At 45.9% G+C, this 23,457-nt stretch overlaps 1 protein-coding gene across 2 annotated transcripts in view; it reads right to left on the bottom strand.

The window, feature by feature from the left end:
• Window positions 1-2,053: 2,053 nt before the first annotated feature.
• The window catches only part of WNT11 (Wnt family member 11), a 35,216-nt gene continuing 13,812 nt past the window's right edge, over window positions 2,054-23,457 (bottom strand). For both annotated transcript variants that reach the window (XM_006133580.5, XM_014578804.4), the window contains exons 3-6: window positions 19,534-19,769; window positions 18,388-18,665; window positions 15,540-15,832; window positions 2,054-3,476 (exon numbers count right to left, since the gene is read on the bottom strand). In XM_006133580.5, the coding sequence (XP_006133642.1) occupies window positions 3,302-3,476; window positions 15,540-15,832; window positions 18,388-18,665; window positions 19,534-19,769 (982 nt within the window). In that variant the 3' untranslated portion in view covers window positions 2,054-3,301. The remainder of the gene's footprint in view (window positions 3,477-15,539; window positions 15,833-18,387; window positions 18,666-19,533; window positions 19,770-23,457) is intronic.

Below are 23,457 nucleotides of genomic sequence, written 5' to 3'. Positions count from 1 at the left end.
TCCAACCTTAAATCACCCATGCTACAATTAAAACAATTTTTCTCCCTCCTTCTTGTAACAACCTTATATGTACTTGAAAATTGTTATCATGTCCCCTCTCAATCTTCTCTTCTCCTGACTAAAACCCAATATTTACAGTCTTCCCTCAAAGGTTTTCTAGACCTTTAATCATTTTTGCTCTTCTCTGTACTTTCTCCAATTTGTCCACCTTTTTCCTGAAATGTGGTACCCAGAACTGGACACAATACTCCAGCCGAGACCCATCAGAGGAGAGTAAAGCAGAAGATTTACTTCTGCTGCTTGATTTCAACACTCCTGCTAATAATGTTTGCGTTTTCTTGAAACCCTGTTCACTCCTAGTTAGTTTGTGATCCACTATAACCCCCAGATCCCTTTCTGCAGTGATTCTTCCTAGCCAATCGTTTCCCATTATGTTTGTGTTGAACTGATAGTTCCTCTCTAGGTGGAGTACTTTGCATTTGTCCTTGTCGAATTGCATCCTATTTACTTCAAGTGACTTCTGCAATTTGTCCAGACCATTTTGAATGTTAATCTTACACTTGCAACCCCTCCCACCTTAGTAGCTTTCAGAAACTTTATAAGTGTACACTCTATGCCATTAGCTAAATCATTGATGAAGATATTGAACAGAACCAAGCCCAGTACTGATACCTGCAGTATCCCACTCAGTATGCCCTTTCAATTTCACTGTGAATCACTGATAACTAGTCTCTGAAAACAGTTTTCCAACCAGTTATGCACCTACCTTATAGCAGTTCCATTTAAGCTGTATTTCCCTAGTCTGTGTATGAGAAGGTCACATGCAACAGTATAAAAAGCCTTACTGAAGTTAAGATATACTATGTATTCCATTTCCACCCATCTATAAGGCTTACTACCCTGTCAAAAATCTAGCAGGTTGGTTTGACACAATTTGTTATTTATATGTCCATGCTATTACTTACCACCTTACTATCGTCTAGGAGTGTGCAAATTGATTGCTTAACTATTTGCCTTACAGTATTATCTTTCCAGGTACTGAAGTTAAACTGACTGGTCTGTAATACACCAGGTTGTGCTTTCTTCTTTTTTATAGATTGGCCTATATTAGCCCTCTTCCATTCCACTGGAATCGCTCCCATCTTCCATGACTTTTAGAAAATAATCACTAATGGCTGAACTATATCCTCAGTCAGCTCCTTGAACATTCTAGGATGCATGTCATCAGGCCCTAAAAGCGTGACAAATTTCTAACGTGTCTAGGTAATTTTAAACTTGTTCCTTCTATATTTTAGCTTCTAATCCTACCTCATTTTCACTGCCATTCACTATGTTTGATGTCAATTGCTTCTAACTTTTTTTGTGAAAACTGAGTCAAAAAAGTCGTCGAGCACTTTTGCCCATTTTCACATTTTCTGTTATTTTTCCCCCGCCCGCGCTAAGTCAGGGTAAAGCTCATCTGTGCTGTGCCTAGACTGTGTAACTAACTCCCACAGGGACTATGGACCATCCAGACCTCACTACCATCCACTCTGAATGCCAGATGCATTTTTTCAATCTTGCCTTCTCTAATATAAACACAGAGCAGTGTGTACAATAAAAAAAAGAGTTCAAAACCCCCAAATGAAACACTCACAGCATGCACAGAATTGTCCCCTTGGGGAGAGGATGTGAGAGAGAGCAAACCAGATGTAAAAGATGTTAGACATGTTGCTTAATGCACTATGTGAATGCACTCATGGGAAGGAGGGCGGGATAAGAACCTATAGAAAACAGAATAATTTCTCTCTCTTCAGTTGTGTATGCATCTGTTTCACTCAGCTAAATGTTGGCTACTTCTGCTTCAATTAATCTGTAATTAATCTTTGTTAACTGATCATATGTAGAAGGTATAATGGACTAGGGAGACGGGGAATGGTGGAACATACTGATCACTTTCCAGTGAATGTTTCCAGCAATATTCTCTTGCTGCTCTACTGGAAGAGAAAATTAGACATCTGTCCAAGCAGAAGACAATCTTAGAGAGTTGGATATAAAAATAATTAGAAGCTCCTTTCTTTGCACCGTGGAGTTATTTCAGCATTTATTTATTTCATACTATTGTTAAGCTAGTTTATAATAGATATATTTATATATAAAGTAGAATAGAGAAAAGCAAAAGATATATTTCATAAATATTTCTGTATGTTCTGCATACAAAATAAAATATGTACATCCACAGATAGTGGTTCTGTGCTGTTGTCACGGCAGGACCATACATATCATTCACATACTCCAAAAAGGTCTGCTTAGAATAGCTGACATCTCGCCTTGTCTGGAATTTCTAAAGATGTAAACACACCTCCCACACTGCTGATGTCTCGGCAATTTCTTGGCTTTGATTTTATAGCTTTATGGAGGAAGGAGGGGTGGTGCCATGTTTTTGTTAGGGCTAGATGGGACAAGGCATCGGAGCAACAGTGAACTAGGGAGTAACATCCAATGGTCAAGAGAGAGAGGGAAAAGGGATACATATGAGCTGACTTTTCCATTTCTATTTTACTTTGACTTCACTGTGCATTACATTACATCCCATCACCGCTCTCTGGGCACTCAGCCACATTGACACTGGGGTCCAATTCGTTTTTGTGAGTACTTGAATTTGACACCCTCGCAGCCTACACTAAATAGGGGCAGGACTACTGGTCCTCAAATAGAGCAGTAACTTAAGTCTCAGCCCTAGACAAAAGAAAAGGGTTAAATTGATTTGCATACGTTTTCATTTCAGAGCTAGAACCAGGAATGTTTCTGGCTTTTTCATGCTGAGTGGATTCTCCCGTTCTAAAAGTTTAGTCTTTGGAAACAAAGACAATGATTGCTTTGAAGTTGTAGTGCATCTGTAGCCAGGGATTGTCCTGGAGGCTACTGGAGAATCAAGGCCCATTGTGGTAGGATACATAAGCAGAGGCAGATCCAAAACCGTTTTTCCTCCCCCAGAAAATTTCTCTTTGTTTCTCATGGTGCTAAAGGCACTTGATCGCTGGCTGTCATTGGCAACCAGAAGGCATGGTTTTGCAAGAAGGTACACTCCAAACAGAGTTTTGGTTTAAGCCTCTTGTCTTCTCAGGAAGAATTGGATTGGTGGGAAAATCTTCCACTTTTCAGATTTAAAAAAAAATAATGTTATTTTTACTGCTGGAATTATCTCCCAGTCCATGTCTTTGCAAGATAAACAATGTCTAGTCCAAAAGAGGTCACTTCCTCTAGGAATAGTGCTTGGGTGCCCTGGGCGTCTAAGCTCTTTGACCGACTGTGAGAGGCTTCATTTGCAGACGTATCTTTCAACAGTCCTCTCACATTTTTTACAGGTTACGTAGCAGCACCAGTGGTATTTGCAGTGGCACCGCTCTACTACCTTGTCCATGTACGGATTGTAGCCGCGGCCACAGCACATCAGGTCACAGCTGTCACTGCCGTTGGAGGTCTTGTTGCACTGCCTGGAATAAAGGCGATAAGGGGAGTTAGTGCAAATCATCACAGAGCCTATTTAGAAACGAAATAATCATCTATTTCTGCAATTGTGCTTTGGGCTGTGCAGGTGCCCCAGGCATGGCGAAGGGGCCATGGGACTGATCTTTAGTAGGGCTAATTGGATGCTTAAACCACGTGGGGATCTGCCCAAGGAGCATGCCACAGGCTGCACCACCAAAGCAGCCAGATAAAAGTCCCAGTCCCTATGTTCTGGGGCCTGATTCAAAGCCCACTGAAGTCAACGGGGTGTTTAGAATCCCCTGCTATGCAAGTGTAACCCATACGCCGGCTGGGTGTGACTCACTGTCCCGTGTAGTGGCACTTAGACCACTTACAGAGAGAGAGAATGAGGGCGCTCTACAGCCTTCGTTCGCTGTGAGCCAGCTGGCTTTCTAGCTCAAGCTGTAGAGGCTCATGCTTCTTGGGAACTTAGGGTACGTCTACACTTGCTCCCTAGTTCGGACTAGGGATGCAAATGTAGTGTACTGAAATAGCTAATGAAGTGGAGATTTAAATATCCCACGCTTCATTAGCAAGATCTCGCCTAATGCGCTAGTTCGAATCACAGCTGATTCGAACCAGGAAGTGCATGCTGGGACACATTAATTCTAACCAAAGCCCTTGGTTTGAACTAACATTACTCCTCATTTTTTGTGGAGTAACGTTAGTTTGAACCAATGGCTTTGGTTTGAGCCAACGCATCCCGGAGTGCACTTCCTGGTTCGAATCAGCTGTGATTTGAACTAGCGTGCCAGGAAAGATCTTGCTAATGAAGCGTGGGGTATTTAAATCCCCGCTTCATTAGCTATTTCTGTATACTACATTTGCATCCCTAGTCCGAACTAGGGAGCAAGTGTAGACATACCCTTAGAGCGTAAGCTCTTCAGAGTAGAGGCTCTTACACTGTGTGAATAGAACACCCAGCACAACCAGACTTAGCTTGGGGCCTCTCGACGCCAGTAATGAGTGAGAAGCATTTCTTTAGGAAATAGCTCAGACATCTTTTCTAAATCACATTTTGCTTAGGTTATTTTGGCCAGAAGTATTTTTACATCAAATTGGGGGAGGACAGTGGGAGACAGAGGAGAGAGGAGAATGTAGCGTGAGGAGGGAGAATTGGACTCCTGTGCTGAGCACTCCATTAACAGTTGGAAATGAATCCAAGAGATTTATAGGAATTCCTCATGAGGTAATGCTTTATGAGAAGTTATAGGATTAATGAAGTGCTGAGAATTTTTTTCTTGTTCACCCCTTATTTATTTCTGACGCGGTACGACCTCCTGTTTGTTATTTCTGACCTCCATTCATGGCTGGGTTCCATTTTTAAAGGTTCCCCACGCACTCCCCCGCTTTGGAAGTGCATGTACATATTTACAAACCTTTGAAAGGTTCACCAAAGCCTGCTCATAATTGTTATGACCAACAGTCGAAAGCTCAGACCATAACCACGCTGCAAGTGCGTTTACCTAGCATTGAATGAACCGCATTGTCGTAGACCCACCGTGACCCTGCCCCCCTCCAACAGGAAACCTCAGAATAACTCCCCATAAACACATTAGTCAATAAGTTAAATATTTAGAGCAAAGGTTCAAATACATAAATATTAATATTATGGAGGGGCTTTAAAGGCTTAGTCAGCTTTGACAGAGGTTGGAAAGGTTGAAGCAACTAGATTTGTTTTGCAAGGATCATGAGTTCATAACAGGCTATAAAATTCACATGTTTGGGTATGTGATGCATCCATGCCACCTTGTATACTTTACTGCGAGCTAACAGAATTGGGTGGGGCTAGTACTCAGATGGGGGCTCTCCAAGACACACACAGCTGCTTCAGGAAGTGGCATGGATAATTTGGTGTCACTCTTTCCTCTGAGTCATTATGGAACCCATATCCCAATATAGCATCAGCGACACTGTGTCTTATAGGGACACTCATATGCCATATCTAGCATATTATGATCAAAGTTACCCCCAAACTAGACATGGAACAAAACTGGTACCATTTATCTGACATCTCTCCCCCCCCCCACACACACACACGCCTTCCTGCTTTCTACCAACCAAAACAGAGAAGGTTTGCATACACATGGAATTCAATTCTGTACTTCCCACATAGTTAGGGTTTTCCCAAACTAAATCCATGCCACTGGGACTCCTGGAGTGGGGGCGAGGGGAGGGGGGAGGAATAAAACATTATAGGAGAATGCCTTATGTCCCTTTATTTTGTCATTTGGGGTCAAAGAGCTCAGACCTAAATCATTCTGATTTTGATGTTGCAAAAATTAACTCCCCAGCCTGCTAAGCCCACCTCTGCCCCAAATATGCTTTTTGAAAGATTATGTGTCAAAATCATCAAACAAATATCTCTGTTGTAAATGCTGGGATTGGGTGAATAATACCCAAATCCATAATTGCTGACACAGGAAACTGGTAGGCCCCTATCAGCACCTCTCTCCTGCGGAATCAGCAGTTTTGCAGTATGCAGGAGGCTGGGGGTGGGGAAGAGGAGGGGCAGGGGTGTGGCTTTGAGGAAAAGGGTGGAGTAGGGACAATCCCTGGGGCACAGTAGGGGTTACTCCACTCATCCCTCCCCCCGGCACAATGAAAAGTGAGTGCCCTGGAACAGCTGCTGATATCTACAGTATTTCTTCCTGACTTATATGTGTAGATAGATAAAGAGCAAAGTTGAACAAACACAAGACCTACAAGTTTGTCCACATTAGCAGACAAACCGAGGGATGCATAAGATCAGTGAAGTTCACCATATTTCACATGCAGGAACAAATCTTGGGCATTGGCTTGTCACAGGATCTGATTCTAACCTCACCCGGCTAGGCTGAGCCTTGTTTGTACTTGTGTCAATCCAGTGCAATTCTATTGGCACCCCTAAAGCTCCTTCCAATTCTCAGCATGCGAGTGAGAATCTGGCCCATTGTCTTCTAACCTACCCTGCAAATCCTAGAAATATTTGCAAAACCGGTGGAAAAGAATGGCCCAGAACCTCAGAGGAGACACAAAACTAGCCCGACTCAACTCTGCTCCTTACGATGGCATTTTTTGCAAGAAAAGGGGAAGGTACAAGTACCCAAATTTCATTCACATTCTGCCCTTCTAAAAGATTCTCTAGAGGGCCGTTTAGGTCAGTCTCTAAAAACATATTGGTTATGTCTATACTGGTGGCTTCTTGTGCAAGAACATCTTGCACAAGGGTTCTTGTGCAAGAAGTCTTGTGCAAGAAAACCTCCACACTGCCATGTGCAAGCTGTGCTTTTGCGCAAGAGCGCCCGTGGCAGTGTGGACGATCTCTTGCGCAAAAAAGCTCTGATGGCCATTTTAGCCATAGGGCTTTCTGGCTCAAGAAATCCCTGCCGAGTGTCCACACTGCCCTCTTGTGCAAGAGCTCCTCTGCAAAAGGGCTTACACCTGTTAAAAAAGAGTGTAGCTCTTGCACAAGAAGCCCTCTCTTACCACGCCATACTGTAAATTTCCTTGCGCAAGAGCGGGCGGGCAGTGTGAACGCTCTGCGGGTTCTTGCGCAAGAACGGCCATACTTGTTCAAGAAATTGCGAGTGTAGACATAGCCATTGTGTGATACCCCTCAGTTCAGAAAACTGCATCCCCAAGGAGACTGAGATGGTGAGCTTAGGGAGTCTTGTACCCACAGGGCCACAGGCTACACCTACGTGAGTCTTCTCACAGACAGCAGAGGCTAAGAAATACCATAGAGGGTCATCTGAGCCATTTGCCCTGGGCCACCTGTGGAACTGGTAGATGGTGCCACCATGTCTACCCCCTGATGATCCAAGATCTGTGCGAGCTCCAGAACATGCACAGGGAAAAAGACCGTAATCTTACAGATGAGTGCTCTTTCAGAGCTCTCTCAAGAGCTTGGTTGCATGTACTCCCTACCAGTGGCCTTGCAGCAAAGGAGGAATTGTAGCTCCTTCAAGGAGTCCCTGCTGATCTTGCAGTCAAATTCCCAATTAGAAATCCAGCCATGTCAGAGAGGAGCATGACCTGGAGAGCAGCTGCCTCTAGGTCCACCCACACCTAACCAGTCTCTCCCGCTCCACAAACCATGGAACTTTGACCATATGGAAGGGTTTTTACCATGTCTAGGGCCCGGGGAAAAGAATGCACCAGAGTCTCAGCAGGTATGCATTCTTTTTAGCCACACCTGGCTGCTCTCTGCCTCATGCTGCAAAGTAGCAGGTAGCTCAACTTTTTCAAGGCACTGGGGGATGAAAGGTACTATATAAATAATATAAATGATAAGTATTCTTATTATACATACTAATAATAGAATCACAGAATCCTAGGGCTGGAAGAGACCTCAGGAGGTCATCAAATCCAGCCCCCCTGCCCAAAGAAGGACCAATCCCAACTAAATCATCCCAGCCAGGGCTTTGTCAATCCGAGATTTAAAAACCTCTAGGGATGGAGATTCCACCACCTCCCTAGGTAACCCATTCCAGTGCTTCACCACCCTCCTAGTGAAATAGTTTTTCCTAATATCCAACCTACAACTCCCCCACTGTAACTTGAGACCATTGCTCCTTGTTCTGCCAACCGTCACTACTGGGAACAGCCTCTCTCCATCCTCTTTGGAACCTCCCTTCAGAAAGTTGAAGGCTGCTATCAAATCCCCCCTCACTCTTCTCTTCTGCAGACTAAATAAGCCCAAATCCCTCAGCCTCTCCTCATAGGTCATGTGTTCCAGCCTCCTAATTATTTTGATTGCCCTCTGCTGGACCCTCTCCAATGCATCTACATCCTTTCTGTAGGCCCTGTGACTTTGATCTAGCAAGCTCGTCTAGGTCAAATCAAATCATGGCATGTTGTCCCCGGTCCTGCTTCATAAAGTTACTGTGTGTCACAACACTTAGCATAACTCTTTCAGCGCTATCGGGTCCCCTCGTGTGTAAATATGAATCTGTTAGATAGGGCTCCATGGAGCCCCTCTGTGCTGGTTTCCTATGAGGTTACGTGAAGGGAACATGGAAGTTAAAGTCATGTCACTGTGCTTTAAAAATTGTATGACTCCATATGTTCATGGCTGCTGGAAGGGCATGTTCTAGTTCATGTTGGACAGGAAATAAGACAGACTTTTAAAAAGGTATAGTTATTTTATACATCAGGTCAAAGCCAGAGGCCAAAAAAGCCATTGCAAGAGAATTACACATGACGATTTGTTTCTCTTATGTTCGGTACTAATGTGACATTGAGGGGGAGGAGCCCTTTGGGTTGAGATTTTCAAAATGGTCTATGGGAATTAGATACACAAGTCCCATAAAAATATAGCAGGTGCACTGTGCCTCAATCTCCTAGGCAGCTTTGAAGATCACAGGATGAAGTAGAAATAAAATGAGGTTGCTTTGTTTGTACAGCACCTATCAGAACAGGGTTCGGGTCCTTCATGGCTAGGGCTCCCAGACACCACAGTAATACAAATAAAGAAATAAATGATATAAAAAGAGTATTGTGAACTTTCATGTTTGTTGTCTCTAAGGCCAGGTCTCTACTCATAGGGAACATTGAATTAAGATACACAACACCAGCTAAGTTAATTACGTAGCTGGAGTTGATGTACCTTGTTTCATGTTTCCCAACCATCCCCACAGCAGGAGGCTGAGCGGAGCAAACACTCCCACCAGCTTCCTTTACTGCTCGCAGAAGCAGAAGTACCCGAAGCCAGCGGGGGCACACTCTGAGTTAGATTTAGCGAGTCTTACCTAGACTCACTAAATTGAACTCCGGAAGATCGATCTTGGCAGCATCGATTTTCCATCTAGGGAAGACATGGCTTAAGGGATCCTGATTCACTCAGCTCAGTCTGCAGGTTCTAAAGGCAGATTTTTCTAGTACCAGCTGAGATCTCTGTGCCTGAGGGTACGTCAAAACTACATGGCTCCGTCGACGGAGCCATGTAGATTTGTTTGTTTGGTAAAGTCAAATGAAGCTGCGATTTAAATGATCGCGGCTTCATTTACATTTACATGGCTGCCGCTCAGCGCACTAGTCTGGACGCTCCCCTGCCGACATCAAAGCCCTTTGTCGGCAGCCCCGGTAAACCTCATCCCATGAAGAATAACGGGGCTGCCGACAAAGGGCTTTGATGTCGGCAGGGGAGCGTCCAGACTTGCGTGCTGAGCGGACAAACAGCTGATCAGCTATTTGTCAGTTCAGCACGGCAGCCATGTAAATGTAAATGAAGCCGTGATCATTTAAATCGTGGCTTCATTTGCCTTTGCCTATGTGTCTAATCTACATGCCTCTGACGACAGAGGCATGTAGTCTAGACACAGCCTTACATGACCCAGGAGCAGCAACAAGGACATAACTGACCGCTGCGTTGGTCGTAGAATCAGAATCCAGCAGGGTCTTTGCCACTGCCATTAATTTTAGAGGGAAGGCACTCAACCTGCAGTGAGGAGGAGGAGTATCACACTGACAGAGAGTCAGAGAGAGAGAAGGGACAGCTAATTCCCACATCCTTTAGAAAAAGTGACAACAAATGCAGTCTGGGAAAGTACACAGCAAACCAGGACGGGGTCCCTATGATATAAGCCTTTCAGGTCAGGGCAACAGTTGGCTAGGACATGGGTGGACATGCCTAGTGGTTGGAGCAGAAGTCAGCTCTACTGGCCAGAGCAGGAGTCAGGCCTAGAAGATAGAACCAGAGTCAGTAGCCAGGGCTTGCAATCCAGTTTCAGAGCCTTAGTCAGAGGCCATGGGCCAGAGCCAAGGATCAAAGCCAGAGTCAGAGACAGGAGCCAAGGGTCACCACAAGAAGTCAGGTGACAGGAATTGGAGCTGAGGCTCAGAACTGGGTTTCCTGCAGTGAGAAACAAGCAGGCACTGCAGCTATTGCACCTGGGGGCAAATGCTTTGAGCAGCCTCTGAATAACAAGAAGAACTGCTGGGCTTAAGAGCCAGTTTGCAGCTGGCCCTTCCAAGCAGTCAGGCAGGGTAGCCCATCAGGCAACCTGCCACAGGCCAAGTGCGCCCATTGGAGTGCCAGAGGCTGGCTCCACTGCAGGCTGGGAGTCTGACACAGAGATCTGTCTCCTTATGTTTTTCTAAGACATCATGAACACAGATAACAGTGCATAAATGAACAGAGCCTGTCATCATGCTGCTGGTGAGGTGCAGAGAGATACCAAATGTAGTTAGCAGAACTGGGCTGACTACTCATCATGAACACAATACTCGGTGTATTTTCCCGGTGTGTGAACTTACTCTTTTGGCACCATATATTCATTATTTGCAAAGCATTTGCTGAATAATTCACAACAGAGCCCAGAGAGCAGCCAAGTCCTACTAAGTGAGGTGTATCCAACTCTATCACCCCAGCAGAACCAAGCACAATGAACCCAGAAGGCATGTGTGCTCATAATATGAACATCTTCACCATCTGTTGTAAGTAATGGCTCAAATAGACAGTGCTTGGTGTATGGCAGAGCTTGGGAGAGTATCGCTACTTTTATTTTTTTTAAATTCTACCCTGGCTTATACAATCACATTCCAGCTTTTGGAAAGTTTGCAGAGTAAATATGTGTTATTCATTATCCATTGGGTCATGTTGTATGAAAAGTTTAGATAGAGTGAGAGAGAGGCATAATATTGTGCTTCTAAAACGTTGATAAATAAGTAAAGTGAGTTATAAGAATGCTAGACACACAAATAATATAGTGTGATTATTGCTTATCTGTGATTGGGCCTCATTGCATCATGTCTGCTTCCTGGTTGCATGGCTGAAACTGCTTAAGCAGGATAATATTTAATAACAATTAGCAAGTGCTGTTGTTCACACACAAATCCCCTTTTCCACATGCAAATACTGATGCTTGTGCTACAAACAGCCATTTCCCAAACACACATGCAAGAAAACCTTCTTTGCACTAATAATGTTCCTGAAGAGTGGGATGGCAAGAGACACAAATGTGTCTGAACCAACAACTACTCATTCAGAATTCAAAAGAACTCTCTTGGGCCCTGTTTTACAGCATTCAACCAGCCCTACTGGTTAGTCTCCAGAAAACGGCAGAATGATTTTCTGAAGCTCAGAGCCTCCCTCAGCCATGAGGAGGGGGCATCTGTTGGGTTCCAAGACCACTCAGGGATAGACCAGTAATAAACAGCTCGCTAACCTTTGTGAGATACTAGCAGTAGAAGCATTCTGTGTGCATGGCAACATTTCCCTTTTGTTCACTTTCTGATGGGACCTAAAACAATCTTTGAAAGAGGATACATTAGAGTCTAATAATAATAAAAGTGAATTCTTTTGCCTCTTTCCTCATAGACTGGATCCAGTTTCATAATCTGGTATGATTTACCTTTTATTTTAAACTAATAATTAATTTTCTGAAGTACCTCACTGAAGATACATTACAAAGTGTTTTCTCACAAGAACTCCCCGAAACTTTAAACAGCCTTTCTTTGTGGCTCAATTTGTTTTAGTTATTGATGGTCATAAATTCAAGAATCTGCTTCATTTATCAAAGTCTTTAGCTATTTATTTCTCTCAAGACCATTTTTCGTTTATATCAAAAATGTGGCAGTGATACATAGATTTATGTGCTCTTAAGTTGATAAAAAACACTGATTCATTGCAAGACAGATGTTAACAGAAATGGACTCAAGCTGCAAAATCCAGACCCTGCTCCACATTTTGTTCACATTCAAGATTTGGGAGTGTTCCAATCTCAGGTTTGGAATGAGGTTTGAATTCTGAATACTCTCAAAAGGCTGGGGAGCATTTCAATTTTAGGGTTTTGTTCCAACATTATTTCTAGTTTTGACAAATTGTAAAATAGCTCAGCTTGGTTTAAAAATGCTCCCTGGTTCATTCAAAATGATGCCTAAGATTTCCTTGAAAGTTTTTTTGATTAATCCTGGGCTCAGTTCTGAGTGAAACATTTCATACAGCTCTGCTACCAAAAAAATAAAATATTTAAAAAAAAAAATCCACGATTCATGTAGGAACGGGAGGGATGAGTAGACAATTACAGAAGCTAGAGATGGAAAAGATCTATTGGATTATTCACTCCATCCATCTGTGTGGTATTATGCCTCACAGTATATAATGAATCCCAATATTCAGGGCAATAGAAGTTGGCTATAAACCTCAATTATTACATGCTCAGAACTTGTTCAAATACACAAGTTGCTTGAGATGCCCTCTTTTTCCATGGGAGCCAGAAAAGTCCCTCCCCCTTTTTTTATACTGAAAACTAATGATCCATTAAAAAAAAAAGATTCTTTATGAATTCCGCGCTCATGGAATTTAGATTGTTTCAAAGCACTGTACATCAGGAGATGGTTCTATTCCTGTGTCCCTCGCTCCCTTTTTTTTCTTTCTACTTTGCCTTGTTAATTTCACTAGACTTCTTATGTTAACAGCACAATTAGTAAATTTTTCTTAGCTTAAGAGTTTGGGAATGAGCTCATGTAATGCAATCTAAAATAACAAGAAGGAACACAGAATGCAGGCCTTACATGTCAAGGGAGCTGCAGCGTGCCTGTCTCCTCCATGCACTTTTAAACGTAGCCAGCAGATCTGAAAAACTGTCTGCCAAAATGTTTGGGCAGGAGCTCTCTCAGCTTGTAGCTGGAAAGGGGGCGTGATATGCTCGGTCATCGGGAATGGACTGTGTGTGATGGAGGGGTGTGAAGTAGAAGAGAGGATGCCCTGGCTGCAGTGTGATTATAACACCTCCAGGCTGTTGATCCATGAAGCGCTGCTGGCAGCAATGTTGTAGGGAAACATTTTTCTTTTTCTAGTGGCCAGAAAAAGGCCAGAAACTAAATGAGAGAGGGCAGGTTTGGAGAAGGGAAACAGGCGGGGAGACATCATTGAAATTCCTTATAATTTCACTCACTGTTAAGTTCCTTCAAAAAAATCAGCCTTGAAGGAAACAGCGCGATCTCCTGAACATTGACGTGTAGAAGGGATAAAATATCAAGATGCCTTTGGAATCCTCCATATCAAATAAATCCCGTTTGGGATTTCCATATGAATATTATACATCTTTGTGTAGTAAATACAAACTATATGTGTATTTCCTGTATTTAACAGAAACTGGTTTTTGCTTCTTTCTCATCTCTGTCACTAGGTGCTGCCAGGGCCGGATTAAGGGAGGGGCTAGCTGGGCAGCTGCCTGGGGCGCTAACCTATGGGGGGGGTGCCTGATGGCAGCTGTAAGGGGTGCCGCGTGCCTGGCCACGTGGTGCCCCTTAGAGCTGACATCAGGCATCGCACGCCCGGGGCTGAGGGCGCCCCTTAGATCTGTAATCAGGCGCCGCACGTCCAATTGCAGCTGTAAGGTGCACAGTGCGCCGGGGGGGGGGGGCCCACGCATGTGCCGTGCGCCTGGGGGCGGAGCCACACATGCATCGCGCGCCCGCTGCCCAGGGTGCAGGAATGGCTCGAGCCAGCCCTGGGTGCTGCCACTCAGTGACATGCCAGGCTGGAATATTTAGAAGATATTAGAAGTGTTCTCTTTGAAAGGCAAGCTAGGGAAAAAATATGTTGGGGAAGTGGTCTGGATTAGCTATTGCAACCCCCAAGGGACACAGCAATGATCTGGAAACACACTGTGTGGGTTTTACACTTATTTCCTTTGCTAATTTAACATAGAATCCGTGCTGCTATGCCAAAGTGTCTATTACATGGTACTTTAAATATCCTAGTACTGAGGCACAAGGTTTCTTCTGGAGAAGCAGCTACCAACAACTGTGAACATTATTTTGTATATATACAAAATGTCAGTCAGCTGACATTACTTAGCTCATGCAACACCTACAAGTCGTCACTCCATCACATCTCTGTCCTCCTTTCCCTGGCTGTGAGTCAAGGGTATTGCTTTCCTGGGCTCCCTTTAAAAGTCATCACCCCTGTCCTGCCTTACCAACGTGGCCCTTTGCATCCTCATCCAATGTCATCTCCATGGGATTTTCCTCTATCATACTCTGAATCCCTTCTGATACTGGCCCCCAGTAACATTTCCCTCAGCACTCTGGGGTACATACACAAGGTCCATGGTATCTGGCCAAGGAGTTGCCTCTCCCTGACCAATGCTCAGACTTCAATAGCACAGAATGTGTTTCATGTGCCACAAATCAAACAGGCTGTAGGAAACGCCAGGCACTCTACTGTAGCTGTTGGAAATTCGCTCAGCACTGACAGTGCTCAGTCATTAGGAGCAAAGGGAAGCAGCAATGCCTCCACGAAAGCACAAATAGCAGCTTGACCCCGATCGTGCTGAGATTTTTCAAAACAAAAAGCTAAGAGACTTGACAATGCTGCTCAACATCTCCTGCTGTTAATGTTGCCTGGGAGTGTTGGCATTAAACCGAGTCATACCTGCCCAAAGCGAGGAGTACTTACACCGCCGCAGCAACCACATGAGCTAGAACTGCATAGAACAGATAAGAGGGGCTTAGTGAAGCATTAAGTCAAGGCTTGATCGTCATACATTTCCCAAAAGACAAGTTCATTCAATTACCATCCTATCACATTTCAAATAAATCAGTCAAATAACGTGGGGGTGGTTCCTACATTCCAAGAGCCCTGTACATAAATCTATTGCAGCTGCCTTAAACTTCAGTAAAGAGGTGCATCCGGCAGAGATTACAGGTCCCAGCAGACAGGACTCTGTTTTATCCCAAACAGCCCTTGAGAGGGACCACTGTTTGAGATGGGTCAGACTCAAAACCTTGGATCTGACCAGCCATGAACTTGGGAGGTAGTTTGGAGCCAGATCGAAACTTGATCAGTTGTGCTCATCTGTCGTCCCGCTGGAGCACTGCATGCTGAGCTCAAGTGGCTATTCTTGTGTATTAAAGACGAGGGCAGTTGTGGGCCATGTTGTCAATTTCCTGGGGTGACATTAGCCCAATGAGTAGCACTTTGATCTTCCCCAGTAGTAAACGCCACCTGAGCAGATATGCTCACGCTCACATCTCTGCTGCTATGCACCAGCTAAAAATAGAAGCGCACAAGTCACATCTGATTTGTGAGTCCTTACCTGTCTTGCGTCCCATGTGACCCCACTTTTTCATTCTTCATGCAGAAGTCCGGCGAGCTCTGCAGGTAAATCAGCTCTGTCTCTTTAACTGGCCTGATGTCAATATCCTTTGGTACTAGTTGCTTGCGTGTTCCCATGGGTCGGTGGACCACCTTCGTGGCCGACAAGTACTTGTTTTTGAGGTCCTGGGCAATGTCTCTCATCTCTTGAAGACCCTTCCAGCAGGTCTTGATAGAACAGGAACCAGAAACTCCATGACATTTACATTTCATTTCAAGAGAGGCTTTCAGGGCCTATGGAGAGAACAAGACACAACACCGAGTTATGAAGTGACCTTCTCTTTATTTAAATCTCCCCCAGGATTGCTAAACTGTCTTAACTGGATTGTAACAGGATGTATTCACTACTCTAGTTTCTGGCCAACCAGGTTAAAGGTACCTATGGTGCAAAGTGAAACAGATCTCATGGCTGGAAGATTGCTTCCAGCCTGGCTATTATTTTTGTTGTGCCATCAGCATATTTATACAGTTGAGACTGTAGGTCTCAAAACTTAGATTTACCCAACTCCCTGTGCAATGACCATATCTCTCAATTAGCCGCAGTGCGGCACTGCTGTATAACACATGACATTGTTTCCTTTGCTGTTGCAGGTTGCATAATTCCCAGAATGAAATAGGAAAGATGATCTGGGGTTAGAAATCAACAGAGCTGTGTCTCTTGACACCAGACAAGAATTTGCCATAAGGGATTAAACTTTCAATATGAGACATTAAAGAGCTAACAAAAAAAGAGATGTGGTACAGTGTGGTGCAGTGGGAGGATAGAGGAACTACTCCCTGCACGGCCAGGGATAAGTTTTTCAGGAGCAAATTTTATGACTGGCACCAGTATTAGTAGATGGGCCAGGTGTTTGGGAAACATACAGAGGAGGGAGAGAAGGCTTTTCTCCTTCAGTCACAGTGGACATATCTACACTGCATAGTCAGCTGCGGTTCTGACTCAGGTTTGAGCCCAAAGCCTTTCCCATCCACACACAAATCAGTCCTGGGTCAGCTAACACTCAGGACCCTCTAAGCCTGAGGTGGATTTAAGCACGAGTCCCACTGTGACCCTGGTCCAAGTCCTGTCACTTTGCACTGTGGATGGAGATGGAGCTAAGTACTTTCAGCAGAAGGTCTGCATAGTGCATTAGTATGTCTGGGAAACCAGGGGCCAGCAACTGTAAGGCCAGGATCACAGTGCAATGTGGGCGCTCAAGCACAGGCTTGGGGACAGCGAGTCCACAGGCGCAGGCCCCGTGGGCGCAAGTTTACAATACAGCGTAGATAAACCCTGAGTGGCCCCGGAGGTGCTCCCCGCACTGTTTGAAAAGCGAGTGTGCATCCTCTGAGCAGCCTGGCATCTGGCCTCCTCTTGAGCAGAGGAATCCACTGCCCTCTAATTACTCTGACGCCATTTCTCCATTTGCAGAGGGCTGCGGAGGGGAGTCAGTTGTTACTGTCTGCATGAACGTGATTTGTTAATTTTAATGGTGAAAACAAATCCCTAGGCTCTTTCAGGCCTGGTCTACACTAGGAGATTGGGTGGTTTTAATTACATTGCTCACGGGTGTGAAAAATACGAGGCAGGTGAGTGAACCTAAGCCCCAGAATAGGCAGGGCTAGGTCAGTGGGAGAAAGCTACGGCCTCTCAGGGAAGTGGAGTACCTATGTGGATGAGAGAACCCCTCCTGTGGGCGCTGTTCAGAGTGCTGCAGCGTAAGTGTAACCCCCCCTTAGATATTGAACTCATCACTGACACAGCGATTCAAACCCATCCGCCATACTGAACAGCAGGCATTGCTCTACTCCATGTAGAGATAGTACGGCCTACCACTTACAGATCACTTTCTGTGGGCAAAGTACTTCACAGACATGAGGGGAGCTAACGGAATAGCCAGGACCCTGGGCAAGGGTGGGGGGGGGAGACGGTTCTGCACTGCCAAAAGGGGCGGGGCTTCAGGAGGAAGGGGCGGGGCTGGGGCTCCAGCAGGGATTTAAAGGGCTTGGGGTTCTGGCCACCACCACTGTTGCTGTAGAGCTCAAGGCCCTTTTTGAATTGCCGAGCTTCGGAGAAGCTGCCCCCTTTGTGTCTCTTCCCTTCCCACCCCGCTTTGGTGGGCCCGACAAACATTAACCAATTAGTTCACAAAACCCTTACTGGGGAAACGGCGTCCTCACATTATGGATGATGAAACTGAGGTAGAGAAGTGAAGTGGCCTGGCCAAGGTCATACAGTGAGTCAGTGGCAGAACCAGGATTAGCTCTCAGGACCTCCTGACTCCAGTCCCGTGCTCATGGTCCCCAACCTAGCTGTCATCCAAATGAAAACGGAGGCAGAAAGGTTAGGTGATACACCAGGCTCACAAAGGGAGAGGAAGGATACTCCAGTGGAAGAGGAAGGATGGGTCCATCATTAAGGCTCAGACTTCCTGTGTGAGCTTGGACAAGTGCCTCAGTTCCCCAGTTATACAATGGGAATAACAGCATTGCCCTATCTCCGGGGGTGTTGTGAGGATAAAGATTGTGAAGTGCTCTGCTACTATGGTAACAGGGGCCTTATACAGATAGACCAGCCAAGGATATGCAACCACACCTTTCTCTCTGCTGCTCGTGCCCATTAGCGCTTTGAGGAATTACATTTCTAGAGACTGAATTATATCTTCCATGCTTACGCAGGCCTAAGGAGTTGAGCACGCTCTGGCAAAAGGCCTGTTTCCATAGCTAGCGGGTAGTCACACTGAACTTCACAAAGCCATTAACCACTACAGAGGATTGTACAATTACAGTAACTCTCTTTGGTTTGTTACCTGTCTCCCTACTTCACTGTTGTGCAGATGCATCAGCTTATTGGCTTGTGATCCTGATTTTTTCATCTTCATGGGAGCATCTGAAAATTTGGACCCCATGACAAGACCATAGTTGAGGTTGTCAGCACATCCTCCCCATCGATACCCAGGTCCAGGTGTCTCACCTGGGATGGGACCGCAGGAGCAGCCAGGGAGGTCCCCGGTAGTGCAGGCCCTGGCGATGGTATGGCTGATTGCTGCTGCAGACAGGGCATACACAAATGCTGACTCCCTTGTACCTGCAAGACAGAAGAAGTGCAACTCAGCCACCAATGCCAAGAGGGAGGGCCGAGAGAATTGTTGGGCCCCATGGCAAGTTGGGAAGATGATGTCATGCTCCCAGAAGGGGTGGCACCTCAGGTAGCAAGGGCGGGGCTGGGACTAGCCTCGTCCCCACCAGCCCTTCAGTGTCAGCTGGAACACACCACCTAGGACTCCAGCGGTGATTTAAAGGGCCCAGGGCTTGAGCACAGGTCCTTTGGAAGTGCCAGGCTCCAGGCAATGTTCCCTCTAATCTTTTCCATCCATGTGTGAATTTTTTCATCTAATGTGGAATAATTTTATGTGCACCGAGATGCGTGTAAATGTGTACCACCACTACAAACAAAAAACCTAGCTGTGGGTGCTCTGCTAATTGGAATTTCTCCTGATTGGCTGCACAAGCACACAGCTTATTGGGAGCTCTAACCCTGGGGCAGCTGCCCACTTTTTTCCCCCCAGGCTCCCATTGGCGGGCCTGGTACTGGGTGCCTTCTGTAGAGAGGACTACACAGCGCCTGCCTTGGAAAACATATACATCAAACACACAGAACAGAGAACCATGGCTGGAATCTTTTCTGCAGTGCCACTCAAACTTGGTACTACACAGGAGTACCTTGGAGCTTCAGTTTTATGAGTGGGCAACCCAAGCAGCACATGAGGAGTTAGGTGGGCAGGCTGGGTTGGGAATGCATGTCACAAGGAGTATGGGAGGGACATGGGGGAGAACAGCATACGGTTTGGTTGGGCCTTTTGTGCGGGTGTTATTCCAGCAATGAATGTGGGAAAGGCACGTATGCAGGCTAGGAAAGATATGCAGTTCCCTGCACAGACAGCTCCGACTGTTACCTCTCTCCAAATCCAGCAAGTAGTTGGGTGCCAGCTCTATGGAGGAGCAGTTCCAGCGCATGTCGGAGAATGTTCTACGGCAGGTCTTTATCACTTCCCGGGCTGCCTGGATGATGGTTTGCATGAGCTCCAGGTTGCTGCGGCACAGCTGCACCTGAGACACCACCAGACCCTCTAGCTGCTTGCAGTGCTGGGTCTGATTCAAAGCAAGGACAGGGGGAGTCTTGGACAGAGCTCTGCAAAAAGAAACACCAGCAAAGCCATTAGAAAGTTACAGGCCTTAGTTTCTTCTCTGTCAGGCTGCCCAAGAACCTCCTACAAACACTTTGCCTTTGATACTCTGTACCCCTCCTCCTTTCTAACTAAGGAAAACATTTCAATCCATTCAAAGGCTGTCAGAGAGCCATGTGCATTGAACAATGTAGAATCTTGGGGAATTCTTTTGAGCATGCTCAGAGCTGTCCTTACCCACATGCAGAATATGCAGCTGCCTAGGGCCCCTGAAAATTTGGGGCACCACTGGATCTTAATGTCCACTCACTCCCCTCTTCCTATCCCTGTTCTGTGGCTCTGCTTCCTGTGGAGAGCTTAAAAGTGAAAAAGGCTAAACCTATTAGCAGAACAGTGAACTTGTGAAAGAGCCATTCAAGTGGTAATGAAACCATTTAACAGGCATTTGCCATCCCCAGGTATGTGCTGTCAGGTTCTGATTTTACTGTGTTACTCTGCAGGGCCTGAGTTAAAAATTTGCTTTAAAAATATTTCGTTAGTGAGTTGCTGAAGACGATAAAATCACATCTCAAAAAAATCATCCTTCGCCTGCCCCAGGCTGCCGTCTGGCATAGAGGCACCAGTGTAATAGTACTGCGTAAGGCCCCACAAATCCTAAGGAGGGTGCTGGGCATGCAGAACCTGCAGCAGCGAGCGAGTGTCCCAGTTTGTACAGACAGACTTGTTAGCGAGGCTCATACTAGCCCACCAAGCTCCACCAATCCTGCCCCTTGGATCTGAGCTCAGGTGGGTAGCCCAAGCCTACATTGGTGCTGCAGCATCTGCACAGCTTCTTTTCCAAGCCAGAGTGCAAGGAGCACCAAAACACTTAGAAAATGACCCATATGTTATAAGATAACATATAACTAGATCTTCCTACGGCGTTCAGAAAGCAAGTTATGTAAGCCCCACTTCCAGGTTCTGCATTCAGAATTCATCTCACACCCCTGCTAATATTTGGTGCATCAAGTGAAAGGAAAACAAGGGAACTGATTATGCCATGCAGCATCTTTGGGCATGTGGTTCTTCCCTGGCCACTCACAGGTAGTCAGCTGAAGAACAGAGGATGGCTTCCTTTGTATCTTTATGAGCTACCTAGTGCAGCAGCAAATGTTCTTTATGATCCTAAAACTATTTTATAACTCACTCTGTCAGTAACCGGTGAACAGTCTTGCATAGGATGGCAATAGACTGCTGTAAAACATATTTCCTTCTAGCCATCTCAAACATTGTCTACACTGTCATGTTTTGTTGCTAAAACCTGCCTTTTGATGACAAAACAATGTGAGTGTTTATGCTACAATGAGACTTTTGTCGGAAGAAACACCCAGTTTTGGTGACAAAAATCTTCCACCCTGCGAGAGACTTTTGTCTTTTCCCCTCCCTTTATCATGAGCAAAGTGCCAGTGTGGACTCTGTTGTTTGTTTTGTCAAGAGAAGTATCCCACAATGCCTACCCAGGGAGTTGTGCTCAGTTTATGTGATCTCTGCTGCTCTGCAACCATGCACCCCTCCTCTTTCAATGCTTTGAAAAGTGGCTGATAGTTGAGTGAGCTGTTCCATTTGGGGAACAAACAAAAACCAAATCATTGGAATAGTTCTGTTCCGCTGCTGCAAGGAGAAGGCTGGAGAGGTTGCTGTACTGCTTTGACATTCCTCAGCATCCCTAAAAGCGCAGGGATCAGCTCTGCCTTCCCACAGCACTGCACTGTGGGATGCTCACCCATATTGCTTTGTTCTATCTATGGACTGGGGAGCTAGCAATGTCAACAATTGGAGGCAGAAAAAACCCAGTTTGTCTGGTTTTCACTTTTGGCAGCTTTTGCAAGTCGGCAACACTTTTGTCACCAATCCTTCCCAGTGTAGACACAGCCTCAGTGTGCTGCCTGTCAGTTTCTTATTACACCACCCTGTCCTTCTAGATGGATTTTGTTAATTAATGGGCACACCTATTTTATGTATTGCTCCTGCAGCTAACAGGTCCACAATTGAAACAACCAACCACAATTCTCTGTTTGTCACAACCTTCCTTTGTGCCCTGGGGCTGGGAATTTAGTTTTCTTGTGTTCCACTTCCCTAGTTGTAAAACGTGGACAATAGCAGTGCCCGATCTTATAGGGATGTTGTAAAGATAAACACTTTAAAGATCATGGGTAAGTAAACCTATGACTTGGGGAATCAATGCCCAACCCCACCCCCTCTGCCTGAGGTCCTGCCTCTTCTGCGCTCACTAGAGCCCACCCTACAACTGTGGCTGCTGATGATCCCTTCCCAGTCCCCTCTCCCAGGTGGATGCTGGTCCTTGCTCCTTGCCACAGGGAAGTGTCCGAGGCCCAGATAGCACAGCCCCAGTCTTGCCCAGCCCTGGAGCTCCAGAGAGGAGAGCTGGGTGATGGCACCCAGTCTCCCTGAGCCAGACCTGCCAGCTGGATCCCCAGCTATGAAACCCCCTTCTCCCTCACAGCTAAGCTGCCAGCCCCAGTGCTAAGCAGACAGAGGCCCCAGCACTGGGAGGAGAGGCAGCATGACACAGCCCCCAGCCTGCCTGCCCCAGCCTCTGGCACCGGAACAGCAGGCTGACGGAGGGGATGTGGCGGACTCTAAAGGAGATCGGGCGGGGCCAGGTGAGGCAGTTTGGGAAGTCAATGCCTTCCCCTGCCTCTGATACCCATTGCCAATATTAAAGACTATGAGGAACTCAGATACTATGTCAAGGAAGGCCAGGTAAGTAGCTTGGGCTGATAGATAGCATTCGGCATCACTTGAAGCTTCTGCTGGCTTTTCAAGGATAAGCCCCAAGCAGAGCACTCTGCAGACATCCCTGGGCAGTTTTCACCATGCTCATTATCAGGTTTCTTTTATAACATCCCTACATGCAGCGCTGGAAAATTATCTCATTACTCCTCACAGGCAGACAGGAGGAGAAGAAATATCTGCTATCTGTGCATCGTACTGAATGATCTGGAACTAGGTAATTGGTTAACACAGCTGATACGGCCTGGCAGATACCTCAAAAGCATATGATCTACTTAGAAGCAGGAACTGCCCTGTCTGAAGACTGGCACGGGTAGACCCAGAGTTAAAGTCAATTAGAGCTGCAGGTGGTTAGTAACTTGGAAAAACAGGCCCTGGGGGCAAGATCCATCCCCAAAAGTTCTGCCTCTTGGCATCTGATGTTTGGCATCCACTGAAAATTTGATCCAGAATGTCTATCAGTTGACACGAAAGTCTCAGGAACTGGCTCAAAAGAAGTGAGGCCAGAGGCCAAAACGAGTGTGAGATTCAGATCACACCTCATCAGAAATACAACAAGCGCGATGGCCACTTGGGAAGCCATATATTCCAAACAGCAACATACACAAACGTACTGGATATATCTACACTGTGGAAAAGATCCATGGCAGTGAGTCTCAGAGCCCAGGTCAGCCAATTTGGGCTCATGGGACTATTGGTTTAAGGTTCAGAACAGCAGTGCAGACATTCCTGCTTGGGCTGAAGAGCCTCTGAGATCCTCCCCCTTGCTCCAGCCCCAGAGGGAAATGTCAACACCGCTATTTCTAGCCCCATAGCAGGAGCCGTGCAAGCCTGAGTCACTTGACTTGGGCTCTGAGACTCCTTGCCTTGTGGGTTTTTTGGCAAGGTCCAAGTGTAATT

The sequence above is a fragment of the Pelodiscus sinensis genome, chromosome 1, assembly GCF_052426305.1.
Source record: "Pelodiscus sinensis isolate ZL-2025 chromosome 1, ASM5242630v1, whole genome shotgun sequence".
Classification (NCBI taxonomy): domain Eukaryota; kingdom Metazoa; phylum Chordata; order Testudines; family Trionychidae; genus Pelodiscus; species Pelodiscus sinensis.
The sequence above is the reverse complement of the archived record's forward strand: the minus strand, read 5'-3'. Positions and strand labels throughout refer to the sequence as shown.